General features: G+C 42.7%; 1 protein-coding gene across 4 annotated transcripts in view; it reads right to left on the bottom strand.

Moving 5' to 3' along the window:
• The window catches only part of VAV1 (vav guanine nucleotide exchange factor 1), a 157,587-nt gene that overhangs the window by 49,749 nt on the left and 92,508 nt on the right, over positions 1-15,330 (bottom strand). For all 4 annotated transcript variants that reach the window (XM_077295973.1, XM_077295972.1, XM_077295971.1 and 1 more), the window contains 2 exons: positions 14,717-14,812; positions 14,567-14,635 (listed from right to left, as the gene is read on the bottom strand). In XM_077295973.1, coding sequence (XP_077152088.1) covers positions 14,567-14,635; positions 14,717-14,812 — 165 coding nt within the window. The remainder of the gene's footprint in view (positions 1-14,566; positions 14,636-14,716; positions 14,813-15,330) is intronic.

A 15,330-nucleotide genomic window follows, 5' to 3' on the forward strand; every position in this document is an offset into this window, starting at 1 on the left:
TTATTCTGAATGAAATTTCTCTTCTATTTTTCTCTTATTGTAATAACTGTGGCTCTCAAATACAGTATATGAACAAAAGTTCCAATCAATACAATACATTTTAGGTTACAATTAAGGGTAATTTAAGAATTTTCTAATGAAAAGACATTTTTGTGTAAAATGCTATACACCTTCATTGTGAGTCATATAGGATATGGTACTACTGCTGCCTCCGCTGCATACACTGTGCTTCCTGTGCTTTGCATGCAGAGATGGAGACAGAAGAAGCAGTTAGAGCAGAAGCGGTCAAAAACAGCTGGCAAGAAGATCACGGGTGCAGACAATGATGCGACCATGGCACAGTGGCAAATGGATTGATGCTAAAGTTTGGGCACCCTGCTTGGTTAGTATCTAATATCACATAAAGCACCAAAAACGCAGTCAAGAAACGTCCAATTTATACAAAATTGGAAAACAACTTTATTAAATTAAAACACACAGGTGTACAGCATGGCAGGCAATAAATTTCCCCTATACAAGCCCGCACACACATCTCTCACATAGAGGGACCGAACTGCGGTGCACTAATGTTCTTTATGGACCATATAAATAAACAGTCCATGTAAACTGCGGTAACAACCATGATATAGGAACATCTATCGATAGTACATGAAACCTTATAGACAAGTGTCCGAGACGTAATACATACCACAGTAGTGAGTCACAAAATGTGTGCACAGCAGTCCCGTCCTCCCGGGACTGCTGTGCACACATTTTGTGACTCACTACTGTGGTATGTATTACGTCTCGGACACTTGTCTATAAGGTTTCATGTACTATCGATAGATGTTCCTATATCATGGTTGTTACCGCAGTTTACATGGACTGTTTATTTATATGGTCCATAAAGAACATTAGTGCACCGCAGTTCGGTCCCTCTATGTGAGAGATGTGTGTGCGGGCTTGTATAGGGGAAATTTATTGCCTGCCATGCTGTACACCTGTGTGTTTTAATTTAATAAAGTTGTTTTCCAATTTTGTATAAATTGGACGTTTCTTGACTGCGTTTTTGGTGCTTTATGTGATATTATATATTTGCAGTTGTCCACTTGTGGTCCTAGGTCTGTCTTGGCTGATATGGACAGTATAAATATTGTATGGTATATGTAACCAGGACAGACTATGTATGCTACTGAATTGGTTAGTATCTAGTAGCAACCCCTTTTGAAAGTATCACAGCTGGTAAATGCTTTTTGTAGCCAGCCAAGAGTTATTCAATTTTTGTTTGAGCGATTTTCATCCATTCTTCCTTGGCAAATTCTTCCAGTTCTGTGAGATTCCTGGGACATGTTGCATACACTGCTTTTTTTAGGTCTAGCCACAGTGATGTTCAGATCAGGGGACTGTGAGACTGTAAAACCTTCAGCTTGCGCCTTTTGAGGTAGTCTAATGTGAATTTTGACATGTGTTTAAGATCATTATTCATTAGTAGAAGCCATCCTCTTTTCAGCTTTTTTACAGATGGTGTTATATTTGCATCAAAAATTTATTTAAGTTTCATTGAATCCATTTTTTGTTCTACCCGTGAAATGATCTCGGTGCCATTGCCTGCAACATAACCCAAAGCATCATTGATCCACCACCATACTCATGGTTGGCGAGATGTTCTTTTCCTGAAATTCTGTGCCCTTTTTTCTCCACACATACCTTTGATCATTGTGGCCAAAGAGTTCTATTTTAACCTAATTGGTCAACAGGACTTGTTTCCAAAATGCATCAGGCTAGTTTAGATGTTCTTTTGCATGCTTCTGAAGCTGACTTTTATGGTGAGGACGCAGGACAGATTTTCTTCTGATGACTCTTCCATGAAGGCCACATGTGCAGGTATCTCTGAACAGTAGAACAAAGTACCACAACTCCAGAGTCTGCTAAATCGTTCTGAAGATCTTTTGCAGTCAAGCGGGGTTTCTGATTTGCCTCTCTAGCAATCCTACAAGCAGATCTCACTGAAATTTTGCTTGGTATTCCAGACCATTTTGACCTCCTCTGTTCCTGTTAACTGCCATTTCTTAATTATATTTCTTTTACCAATATTTTTTATTAACATTTTGCATGTTTTCACAGGTAACAAATTAACTTTATCAGAGCATATTGACGTTTTCTCTTTACATCTATTCTCTGAGATGATTTATGTAGAAGGGAAATGGGAAGGGTCATTGGGAGAAGGGGGTAATACAAGGGTAGAACGGATGGGGCTTAGGGTAGAGAACTCAGAACAAGCAACTTTACATATTCTGTATATGTATTACTTATGATTATCAATTAAGTCGATTATTTTCACAATTAGCATATGTAACACAAGTTGAACAAGTGATGAAACTAACATGTCAATGAAAAAAACATTAGAATTGAGTAGTAGGTCCTGAGGTACTTGGAGCCTGTAAAGAGGATTAGGCTTGTGTTCAAGGTTTGGGAAATTTTGAGTTCCAGTGTTTCCATTTCTTCTCATATTTATTAATGCGGCCATTGATCATAGCTAATTTGAGATCCAATGAGTTATGGATGTATATAGTCTGTTGACAACTTCAGAGATTCGTGGGGAGTCTTGTTGTTTCCAGTGGAAGGCAATCAGGTTTTTGACTATTAGAAAGATATGTACTATAACATATCTCATTGAAGGATGAATATTTTCTAATCCCATGGAAAGCAAGGCTGTTTGTGGGGTGAGAGGGTAGTCTTTGTTAAGGAGATTAATGATAAATAGGGGAACCTGATTCCATAATAGTGCAATCCTTGGGCAAGTCCAAAAAATGTGTAGCAGATCTCCTTTGGATCCACATCCTCTCCAACATAAGGGTGAATAGTCGCTGTTGATGAGTGATAGTCTTGCTGGGGTGAAGTACCATCTAGTTAGCATCTTATAAAAAGATTCATGAAGTCGTAGGGATATGTTGGAGGAGTATGTGTATTTTATAGCACCTTCCCACTATTCTGGACTTGCCGAAATCTGTAGGTCTGTTTCCCATCTGGACATATAGATATTTATTTGGAACTTGATGTCTTTATTGAAAAGGTTGTATAAGTATCTGGTGCTCCAGAAGACTTTATACCCTATATTACTGAGTAGAAAATGTACAGCTTCTGCCTTTGGAGGTACTTTATGGAAGAAGTTTTGGACACGTTCTTTCAGAATGCAATAATGCATAAAGTCTGATGGGAGGATATAAAATTTTACTTTAATGTTGTTGTTCAAGTTGTTGTTGACATATATGTCACCTATTTTTTTTATGCCCGTTTGGGTCCATCTCTCTGGGATTTGGAATTTATCAATAGTTGCGATCAGGGATAGTGGGAAGTTACTTAACCTTGCCAGTTTGTTGTGTTTCTTAAATGGTTAAGCTATTTTATCCCATGCTTCGGTTGTAGCTAAAAAGATAGGATGATGCAATTTATATCGATTTAGTTGGAAAATATGATTAATTAAACATTCTTTTAATGGGCGGTAATTAACATGTAATTTTTCTAGGTCCATCAATGCTGGATGTGTGTTCTCCCTTACCCAGTAAATACTTTGTTTTATTAGGTTCGCCTGAAAATATGCCTGGATGTTTGGAAGATAGAGTCCCCCATTGGATTTGCTCTTTAAAAGAACATCCCTGGCTACCCTTGCCTTTTTCCCATTTCAGAAGAAAGAGGAGACAGTGGATTGGAATTTGTTTAAATAAGAGGTCGGGAAGTTTAAAGGTAATGCTCTCAAAATGTAAAGGATTTTAGGGAGAACTAGTGATTTAATCGCTAGTATTTTGCCTATCCATGTAAGGCCAGATTTGTCCCAGGATTGGAATTCCTTTGAAATGATGTCTTAATTATATTTCAAACTGAGGAAAGGGCAACTTTAAAACGCTTTTCTATCTTCGTATAGCCTTCTCCTGCTTTGGTGGCCTCCACCATTTTCATTTTCAGAGTGCTAAGCAGCTGCTTGGTAGAACCATGGCTGAAATTTTTTGGCGCAAGGTTAGAGGAGGATGGGTTTTATAAAGCTGGGAAATTTGCGTCATCTGGCCTTTCCTAATGATAATAGTGAACAAGCCATAACCCTAACAGGCTACGGTAAATAAGGTCTGAAACCTTGGTCAAAGATATCTCAGCACACAAATCTCGAAGGGTGCCCAAACTTTTGCATGAGCCCATTGTAACAACCCTGCTAGCATCACTGCATGGCCTCCCATCCCCCACCTGCATTACACTCAAACTCACTTACTTCTCTGGGCCTTCTCTCTGCTGCCAGCTCCATGCTGTTTGCCTCATGTCTGCTGCTTGCTCTGTGCATGCTCTGTCTGTGTGCATAGGGGGCAGCGCCGGCAACTCCTGTGTCTTATTATGACTGTGTGCACCTTGCTAAGGTGTCCCCGGCCAATTGCCATGAGGCTTCCTGTATTTAAGACTTCCCCACCCATTGGTGGGGGCTTGTGCAACTTACTCCCTCAGTCAGTTCTTAGCTGCTGAGGTGCCAGGCTGTTGTGAAATTGGATTCTGGGCTCCCCCGGTGGCCACTTGTGGAATTTAACTTGTGTGCATCATCCCCTCTGTTCACCTGCTCCTATCAGGATGTGGGAGTCGCTATATAACCTTGCTCCTCTGTCAGTTTCATGCCGGTCAACAATGTAATCAGTAGCCTTTCTGTGCATGTTCCTGCTACTAGACAACTCCCAGCTAAGTTGGACTTTTGTCCTTGTGTGTTTTTGCATTTTGTTCCTGTTCACAGCTGCTGTTTCGTTACTGTGTCTGGAAAGCTCTTGTGAGCGGAAATTGCCACTCTGGTGTTATGAGTTAATGCTAGAGTCTTAAAGTAATTTCTGGATGGTGTTTTGATAGGGTTTTCTGCTGACCATGAAAGTGCCCTTTCTGTCTTCATGCTATCTAGTAAGCGGACCTCGATTTTGCTAAACCTATTTTCATACTACGTTTGTCATTTCATCTTAAATCACCGCCAATATATGTGGGGGCCTCTGTCTGCCTTTTGGGAAAATTTCTCTAGAGGTGAGCCAGGACTGTCTTTTCCTCTGCTAGGATTAGGTAGTTCTCCGGCTGGCGCTGGGCATCTAGGGATAAAAAAACGTAGGCATGCTACCCGGCCACTTCTAGTTGTGCGGCAGGTTTAGTTCATGGTCAGTATAGTTTCCATCTTCCAAGAGCTAGTTCTCATATATGCTGGGCTATGTTCTCTCGCCATTGAGAATCATGACAGTTTGACCGGCCCAAAAAAGGGTTAAATTACTGGCTGAGAAAGGAGAGAAAAAAGAAGTCTGCTACAATTTTTTTTTTTTCCCTCTAGTTCTGAGTGTGCTCTTAATTGAATCACTTGCTAGTCTGCCTATACTGCAGCCTTCCTCTCTTCCTCTCCTTCTAATCCTTGAATGGCTCTGTGTTCACCTGTTTCAAATGGATCTTCAGAGTGTAGCTACAGGTTTGAATAATCTCGCCACAAAGGTACAAAATTTGCAAGATTTTGTTGTTCATGCACCTATGTCTGAGCCTAGAATTCCTTTGCCTGAATTCTTCTCGGGGAATAGATCTCACTTTCAAAATTTTAAAAATAATTGCAAATTGTTTTTGTCCCTGAAGTCTCGCTCTGCCGGAGACCCTGCACAGCAGGTCAGGATTGTAATTTCCTTGCTCCGGGGCGACCCTCAAGACTGGGCTTTTGCATTGGCACCAGGGGATCCTGCGTTGCTCAATGTGGATGCGTTTTTTCTGGCCTTGGGGTTGCTTTATGAGGAACCTCATTTAGAGCTTCAGGCGGAAAAGGCCTTGATGTCCTTGTCTCAGGGGCAAGATGAAGCTGAAATATACTGCCAAAAATTCCGCAAATGGTCTGTGCTTACTCAGTGGAATGAGTGCGCCCTGGCGGCGATTTTCAGAGAAGGTCTCTCTGATGCCATTAAGGATGTTATGGTGGGGTTCCCTGTGCCTGCGAGTCTGAATGAGTCCATGACGATGGCTATTCAGATCGATAGGCGTCTGCGGGAGCGCAAACCTGTGCACCATTTGGCGGTGTCTACTGAGAAAACGCCAGAAAATATGCAATGTGATAGAATTCTGTCCAGAAGCGAGCGGCAGAATTTTAGACGAAAAAATGGGTTGTGCTTCTATTGTGGTGATTCAACTCATGTTATATCAGCATGCTTTAAGCGTACTAAGAAGCCTGACAAGTCTGTTTCAATTAGCACTTTACAGTCTAAGTTTATTCTATCTGTGACCCTGATTTGTTCTTTGTCATCTATTACCGCGGACGCCTATGTCGACTCTGGCGCTGCTTTGAGTCTTATGGATTGGTCCTTTGCCAAACGCTGTGGGTATGATTTGGAGCCATTGGAGGCTCCGATACCTCTGAAAGGGATTGACTCCACCCCATTGGCTAGTAATAAACCACAATACTGGACACAAGTGACTATGCGTGTTAATCCGGATCACCAGGAGGTTATTCGCTTTCTGGTGCTGTATAATCTACATGATGTTTTGGTGCTGGGATTGCCATGGCTGCAATCTCATAACCCAGTCCTCGACTGGAGAGCTATGTCTGTGTTAAGCTGGGGATGTAAAGGAACTCATGGGGACGTACCTTTGGTTTCCATTTCATCATCTATTCCCTCTGAGATTCCTGAATTCTTGTCTGACTTTCGTGACGTTTTTGAAGAACCCAAGGTTGGTTCACTACCTCCGCACCGGGAGTGCGATTGTGCCATAGACTTGATTCCGGGTAGTAAATACCCTAAGGGTCGTTTATTTAATCTGTCTGTGCCTGAACACGCTGCTATGCGAGAATATATAAAGGAGTCCTTGGAAAAGGGACATATTCGTCCTTCGTCATCTCCCTTAGGAGCCGGTTTTTTCTTTGTGTCTAAGAAAGATGGCTCTTTGAGGCCGTGTATTGATTATCGACTTTTGAATAAAATCACGGTTAAATATCAATATCCGTTACCACTGCTTACTGATTTGTTTGCTCGTATAAAGGGGGCCAAGTGGTTCTCTAAGATTGATCTCCGTGGGGCGTATAATTTGGTGCGAATCAAGCAGGGGGATGAGTGGAAAACCGCATTTAATACGCCCGAGGGCCATTTTGAGTATTTGGTGATGCCTTTTGGTCTTTCAAATGCCCCTTCAGTCTTCCAGTCCTTTATGCATGACATTTTCCGCGATTATTTGGATAAATTTATGATTGTGTATCTGGATGATATTCTGATTTTTTCGGATGACTGGGACTCTCATGTCCAGCAGGTCAGGAGGGTTTTTCAGGTTTTGCGGTCTAATTCCTTGTGTGTGAAGGGTTCTAAGTGTGTTTTTGGGGTTCAGAAGATTTCCTTCTTGGGATACATTTTTTCCCCCTCTTCCATCGAGATGGATCCTGTCAAGGTTCAGGCTATTGGTGATTGGACGCAACCCTCTTCTCTTAAGAGTCTTCAGAAATTTTTGGGCTTTGCTAACTTTTATCGTCGATTTATTGCTGGTTTTTCTGATGTTGTAAAACCATTGACTGATTTGACTAAGAAGGGTGCTGATGTTGCTGATTGGTCCCCTGATGCTGTGGAGGTCTTTCGGGAGCTCAAGCGCCGCTTTTCTTCCGCCCCAGTGTTGCGTCAGCCTGATGTTGCTCTTCCTTTTCAGGTTGAGGTCGACGCTTCTGAAATCGGAGCTGGGGCGGTGTTGTCGCAGAGAAGTTCCGACTGCTCCGTGATGAGACCTTGTGCTTTTTTTTCCCGTAAATTTTCGCCCGCCGAGCGGAATTATGATATTGGGAATCGGGAGCTTTTGGCCATGAAGTGGGCTTTTGAGGAGTGGCGTCACTGGCTTGAGGGGGCCAGACATCAGGTGGTGGTATTGACTGACCACAAAAATTTAATTTACCTTGAGTCTGCCAGGCGCCTGAATCCTAGACAGGCGCGCTCGCGGTCGTTGTTTTTCTCTCGGTTTAATTTTGTGGTGTCTTACCTACCGGGTTCTAAGAATGTTAAGGCGGATGCCCTTTCTAGGAGTTTTGAGCCTGACTCCCCTGGTAATTCTGAGCCCACAGGTATCCTTAAAGATGGAGTGATATTGTCTGCCGTTTCTCCAGACCTGCGGCGGGCCTTGCAGGAGTTTCAGGCGGATAGACCTGATCGTTGCCCACCTGGTAGACTGTTTGTTCCTGATGATTGGACCAGTAGAGTCATCTCTGAGGTTCATTCTTCTGCGTTGGCAGGTCATCCTGGAATCTTTGGTACCAGGGATTTGGTGGCAAGGTCCTTCTGGTGGCCTTCCCTGTCACGAGATGTGCGAGGCTTTGTGCAGTCTTGTGACGTTTGTGCTCGGGCCAAGCCTTGTTGTTCTCGGGCTAGTGGATTGTTGTTACCCTTGCCTATCCCGAAGAGGCCTTGGACGCACATCTCGATGGATTTTATTTCGGATCTGCCTGTTTCTCAGAAGATGTCTGTCATCTGGGTGGTGTGTGACCGTTTCTCTAAGATGGTCCATCTGGTTCCCTTGCCTAAGTTGCCTTCTTCTTCCGAGTTGGTTCCTCTGTTTTTTCAAAATGTTGTTCGTTTGCATGGTATTCCGGAGAATATCGTTTCTGACAGAGGGACCCAATTCGTGTCTAGATTTTGGCGGGCATTCTGTGCTAGGATGGGCATAGATTTGTCTTTTTCGTCTGCTTTCCATCCTCAGACTAATGGCCAGACCGAGCGGACTAATCAGACCTTGGAGACATATTTGAGGTGTTTTGTGTCTGCGGATCAGGATGATTGGGTTGCTTTTTTGCCTTTGGCGGAGTTCGCCCTCAATAATCGGGCCAGCTCTGCCACCTTGGTGTCCCCGTTTTTCTGTAATTCGGGGTTTCATCCTCGATTTTCCTCCGGTCAAGTGGAATCTTCGGATTGTCCTGGAGTGGATGCTGTGGTGGAGAGGTTGCATCAGATTTGGGGGCAGGTGGTGGACAATTTGAAGTTGTCCCAGGAGAAGACTCAGCTTTTTGCCAACCGCCGTCGTCGTGTTGGTCCTCGGCTTTGTGTTGGGGACTTGGTGTGGTTGTCTTCTCGTTTTGTCCCTATGAGGGTTTCTTCTCCTAAGTTTAAGCCTCGGTTCATCGGCCCGTACAAGATATTGGAGATTCTTAACCCTGTGTCCTTCCGTTTGGACCTCCCTGCATCCTTTTCGATTCATAATGTTTTTCATCGGTCATTGTTGCGCAGGTATGAGGTACCAGCTGTGCCTTCCGTTGAGCCTCCTGCTCCGGTGTTGGTTGAGGGTGAGTTGGAGTACGTTGTGGAAAAGATCTTGGACTCTCGTGTTTCCAGACGGAAACTCCAGTATCTGGTCAAATGGAAGGGATACGGTCAGGAGGATAATTCTTGGGTCACTGCCTCTGATGTTCATGCCTCCGATCTTGTCCGTGCCTTTCATAGGGCTCATCCTGATCGCCCTGGTGGTTCTGGTGAGGGTTCGGTGCCCCCTCCTTGAGGGGGGGGTACTGTTGTGAAATTGGATTCTGGGCTCCCCCGGTGGCCACTTGTGGAATTTAACTTGTGTGCATCATCCCCTCTGTTCACCTGCTCCTATCAGGATGTGGGAGTCGCTATATAACCTTGCTCCTCTGTCAGTTTCATGCCGGTCAACAATGTAATCAGTAGCCTTTCTGTGCATGTTCCTGCTACTAGACAACTCCCAGCTAAGTTGGACTTTTGTCCTTGTGTGTTTTTGCATTTTGTTCCTGTTCACAGCTGCTGTTTCGTTACTGTGTCTGGAAAGCTCTTGTGAGCGGAAATTGCCACTCTGGTGTTATGAGTTAATGCTAGAGTCTTAAAGTAATTTCTGGATGGTGTTTTGATAGGGTTTTCTGCTGACCATGAAAGTGCCCTTTCTGTCTTCATGCTATCTAGTAAGCGGACCTCGATTTTGCTAAACCTATTTTCATACTACGTTTGTCATTTCATCTTAAATCACCGCCAATATATGTGGGGGCCTCTGTCTGCCTTTTGGGAAAATTTCTCTAGAGGTGAGCCAGGACTGTCTTTTCCTCTGCTAGGATTAGGTAGTTCTCCGGCTGGCGCTGGGCATCTAGGGATAAAAAAACGTAGGCATGCTACCCGGCCACTTCTAGTTGTGCGGCAGGTTTAGTTCATGGTCAGTATAGTTTCCATCTTCCAAGAGCTAGTTCTCATATATGCTGGGCTATGTTCTCTCGCCATTGAGAATCATGACACCAGGCCCTGTCTCTGTTACTCTTATGTCTGCCACCCAGGGGGGCGTTGTACCCTGGTCTGTGTCCTGTGTTAGCCACCCAGCGGGGCTTTGTACCCTGGCCTATGTCCGCCACCCAGAGGGGCGTCGTACCCTGGCTTGTGTCCATGTCTCTGTGCCTTGTCCTGTTCCTGACTTTGTCTTAGCTTAGTCCTGTTCCTGTGACCGTTTATATCCATGCCTTGGTTTCCTTTCCCTGCTGTGCATACTCTGTGTCTTGCTTTGCTCTGCTTTTAGCTCTGCTCTCTGTGACCTTGCTTTGCTCTCTGTGGTTTTGCTCTGGGCTCTGCACTGTGTCTTGCTGTGCACTCTCACTTTGTTCTGCTGTCAGCTCTGCACTCTGTGGCTTTGCTCTGCACTCTGACCTTGCTCCGCCTCCTGTGTTTCTGCACGTGGCTCCGCCTCCTGCTCTTGGCTCCACCTCCTGCATCTCTGTTCTTGGCTCTAGCTCTTGTGCTTTCGCTCTGCATCCGCTCTTGCGGTCTTTCTCTACCTATTCATAACTCCTCCCGTCTGAACAGGTTCTTACCTGTTTTAAATACCAGCCTGCAGACTGGTCCCTACCGGTTCTTCCAGTGTACCAGCCTTGTCCGCCTGTCCTGCCAGAGAGCCAGCCGTACGTGCCTGCCAGTATCTCTGTTGTACCCGTCTGCCTGCCTGTGTCCCAGCCGTGCCCACCTGTCTGCCAGAGTGCCAGCCGTGCCCGCCTGTCTGCCAGAGTGCCAGCCGTGCCCGCTTGCCTGTTTATGTTCCGTTCCCCGGTGGGATCAGCAGCCACAGCCAGACACCACCCTGGAGTGGTCCCTGGTAGCTTCCTGCCACACAAGTCTGACCTCACCAACAGAGGCTCCAGCGAAGACCAAGGAAGCTACTTAGTTACGCCCCTTCCAGGGTAGTCTGGTCTGTGGCACAGTGGGACCACACCCCCGCGCCAACCAGTCTGGGCGCGAGCGTGATACCCATTTTCCAGTTTGTAATTTTTTAAAATGTAAAAAATGACAATATATTAATATATTAATATTTTTTGCCTGAGATTTAATCTTCAACTTGCTTTTCTGTTCACAGTAGCAGTAATTTTGACCAGGGGTGCCCAAACTTTTACATGCCACTATATAAGATGCTGTTAATCAATGCAGTAATGACATACCAAATGCTAAGCACCTTGTAGTCTGAGGACAAGTTCACACAATGAGTATTTGGTGAGCTTTTGATGCTGCAGATCTACTGCAACATTTTTGTACAATTAGCTAAATTAGGCTACTGGATTTTTTTCATTCCATTTTCGGTACATTTTTATTTAGATTTTTTCTGCTGCAGTTTTTGTCTTTGTTTTGATATGTTATGTTTTAAATAAATGTACTTTGTTTTGTAAATGTCCTGTTACGTAGCTTTGCTAAAACTTTACTCATTAAGACATGAGCTCATTAAATGTGTTTTTTGTGCGTCTCTGCTGCAGAAGGGCAATAAAGGCGCATATGTGTTTTATATCAACAGATTTTCCTCATCATTCAAGTCTATGGAAAAAATCCACAAGTAAAATGTATATTTACTGGAAGAGAAATTGACATTGAATGTTGCAGAGTTCAAATTTGCACTACAGGTGAGTTTACACTGCATTAATAAAAAAGTACAGTGGGTATGAGATTTATATAAATCCCCTACACTTTGCTGGAACTCTTAAGACTCCATTTTTTTGTACCTGAAAATAAACATCTGTAAAATGCACTAAATCCTCACTATGGGAACTTAGCCTTAGGACTCATTCTCATCTGCGTATAAATCGGACGAGTGAAATCTGATAAAAAAATCGGATTGCACTCTGACTAATGTTATTCAATGATTCTGTGCTGTCCTGCAATTTTTTTTGCATCTTGAATCTGGATGAGATTAAAATTGCAGCGCAATTGGCCGCATGTATCGGACAAGACTCATCAATGCAAGTCACTGGGTGCAAGAAAGAAATCGCACTGCACGTGGACCATGCAAGTGCCGTCTGATTTTTGATGCACACATCTCAAAAGAAACTCTACATTTCATCAGCCAAGAACAGTAAATTCACAGTCAAAACAGTCAGAATAGAAAAGGTAGAACTGATATATCGATAAAACAGATAGAAATATGCCAGTGAGATATGTAATTGGTGCTTTACGTGTGTAGTTTACTGTACATGTATTTAGCTAATAAATAAAAAAAATAAATAGCATGGGGTCTCCTTTATTTTTAATAACCAACTAAGGGAAAGCAGACAGCTGTGAGTTGGTCTTAATAGTCTGGGAAGGGGCCAATAACCATGGATCTTACCAGCCTATTAACATCAGCTAGCAGCTGTCTGTTTAGTTTTTTCTGGTTATTAAAAATAAAGGGGTCCCCACATCTTCATTTTTTTCAGAGTCCCCCCTTTTTAATAACCAGCTAAGGCAAAGCAGACAGCTGGTGACTGATATTAATAGGCTGGGAAGCCTCATAGTTATTGGCCCCTTCCCAGACTATTGAGACCAGGTCACAGCTGTCTGCTTTCCTTTAACTGGTCATTAAATATAAGGAGGACCCCACACCATTTTTTTTCTATTTATTCCTAAAAAGCTGCCGGATAAGTTCAACAGAGCTTATTAAATATCTGACCGCTATCTATCTATCTATCTATCTATCTATCTATCTATCTATCTATCTATCTATCTATCTATCTATCCTGGTATATAGGATTGCCTTATTACTTAGAAAACTAGCTTTAAATTACATATAAATTACATAAAAATTACTGTATGTAATAGATGATATTAAAAACACATTGCATAGGAAAAATTGCATTGCACTCGCATGACACTCATCATAATTTTCAGGATCAACACTGGAGCAATTTTTTTACACAGATGAGAGCAAGCTCTTAGGCCTCTTTACGATGTCCTTGTTTGCAGTACAAGTGTGATACCACATGTACCCATTATAACCTAAGGTGCAATGCACATATGTAAACACATATAAAAACTTACATGGTCCACATGTCATGCAGAACACATGACATATCCGTTTTTTTCCGGCCGCACGGATGACAAGAGCCAATACAAGTCTATGAGTCAGTGAAAAACATGTACAGCATCCATGTGCTGTATGTGTTTAACATTGCAAAGCACAGGAGAAGATTTGTAATTTATTTTTTTTCTTTATCCACACCGGAAAAACACTGATAGGAATAATGGACACACTGACCTGGAAGGTACTGATTACACTGGTACCGATTTTTCACGAACATGTTTTATACCGACGTGTGAAGGAGTCCTAAGGTTGGTTTCAGACAAGCATATGACAAATTATCCATTTTTCATCTAGAAAAAAGGACATTTTTGATCTGCATGTCATCTATGTCTGTTTTTTACAAATACAGTTTCCTATGGTGATTTTTTTGCACCCCCATAGACTTGTATAGGCAAATCTTATCTAAAAAAACAGAACAGTCTAATGCATGTTGCAATTTTTTTTATTGCATGGAGCGCATGGTGCACTTTCTTTTCACATGGACACTTGGGCTATGTGTAAAAACTCTCATCTCAACAGCTGTATTCAAAAAACATTAGTCCGTGAGCGATCTGATTTTTACATGAACAAATAAGATACTTTAAAATACATTCATCTAAGTGTGGCCTAAAGCTGTATTCACATGCTTTTTTTTGCTGCAATTACTAAAGAACCGCAATGTGTTTGCCGCAATTTAGGAAAGTCATGATAAAAAATGCATTTTGCTATGATTGCAGTAAAAAAAACCACACTGCAACCACAACATGTGGATGCAGCCTATAAATACACTGTGGTTGGTGGGGGAAGTTGTGGCCACCCACACAGGCCTGTTAATAAGCCATTGTATATGTGATAGTCTATGGGGCCATTCAGAGGTCCGAGATTTTTCGATGACCGAGAGGTCCGTGGAAAATAGCGGAGACATGTCTGACTTTGATCTGAGGGTAAGATAAAAATAAGCAATGCAAGTCAATAGGTCTGTGAAAAAATTGGACCGCGGTCAGATGACATCATGGATTTTCACCGACTGTCACAATGAAGGAGGTGGAAAAAATGCTGTTGTATTTTTAATATCTACATGTACGAGAAAATCAGATGACACTAGCACTGTACTCTGATCAAACTCTAATCAGAATAATCGGTCTTTTGTTCTGGTACGTGGAGCAATCGGACGCGTGAATGAGGCCTAACATGTAATACATGGACAGGACAGTCAGCATTTAATCACATGATAAGTGCCTATATCGTTACATAAGGGTGCTCATTGCTATCAATTTCGGTCTCATGATCACACACTCACCCTCATGGCATCTAGAGCCAGTTTCAGATTCTCTTTTTCTGTTGGTTCTGTGGTGTGCTTTACTAGCTCCTTGACAGAGATAAAAGAAAGATTGAAGAGTCAGGCATGAATAAATGTGCATAATTAAGCATCTTTGTCAGCCAAAATTACCTGTAACAATAGATGATATTTCAAAACTCTTTGCATCGGCACCATCAATAGATCACGCAGGGAGAAGCGACCATTATTCGCTCTCTGGGAACATTCCTGCAAATCAGAGTCATTATCATCAATTATTGGCTTCTGTTACATACAGTAATTATATTCAACATCAACTGATAGTCAAAGTGCCAAGAAGATCAGTATTTTTCACTTTCTTTTTTGTGCAAAAATGAAAGAAATACTGAAATTGTTTTTGTGTTCTGTAATTTCTCCGGAACATGGTGAACTTGTTTTCACAGCAAACGAATATGAGGGAAGCATCTGTTAACTCACATTTGTTCCTTTTGTCTTTCACATATTTGTAATAAATCTCTAACAAGAAAAGTAAATAACTTATTTCTGTAGACAAAATGGTTACTTCATCACTGACATCAACCTTTATAAATGTGTGTTACTTTGTATTAGGTGAACTAATATAGTTAGGGTCCATCCTGATTGGGTACACCTTGTCGTGGTGGGATGGCTTTTACGCTTTCCATCAAAATAGTCTCATCTAAGTATGTAGCGCCCCCACTGCCGCAGGGCCGAGGGGTACCCGGTGCCGGGCCTCTGCGTCTCTGCTC

The sequence above is a fragment of the Ranitomeya variabilis genome, chromosome 3 (assembly GCF_051348905.1).
Source record: "Ranitomeya variabilis isolate aRanVar5 chromosome 3, aRanVar5.hap1, whole genome shotgun sequence".
Classification (NCBI taxonomy): domain Eukaryota; kingdom Metazoa; phylum Chordata; class Amphibia; order Anura; family Dendrobatidae; genus Ranitomeya; species Ranitomeya variabilis.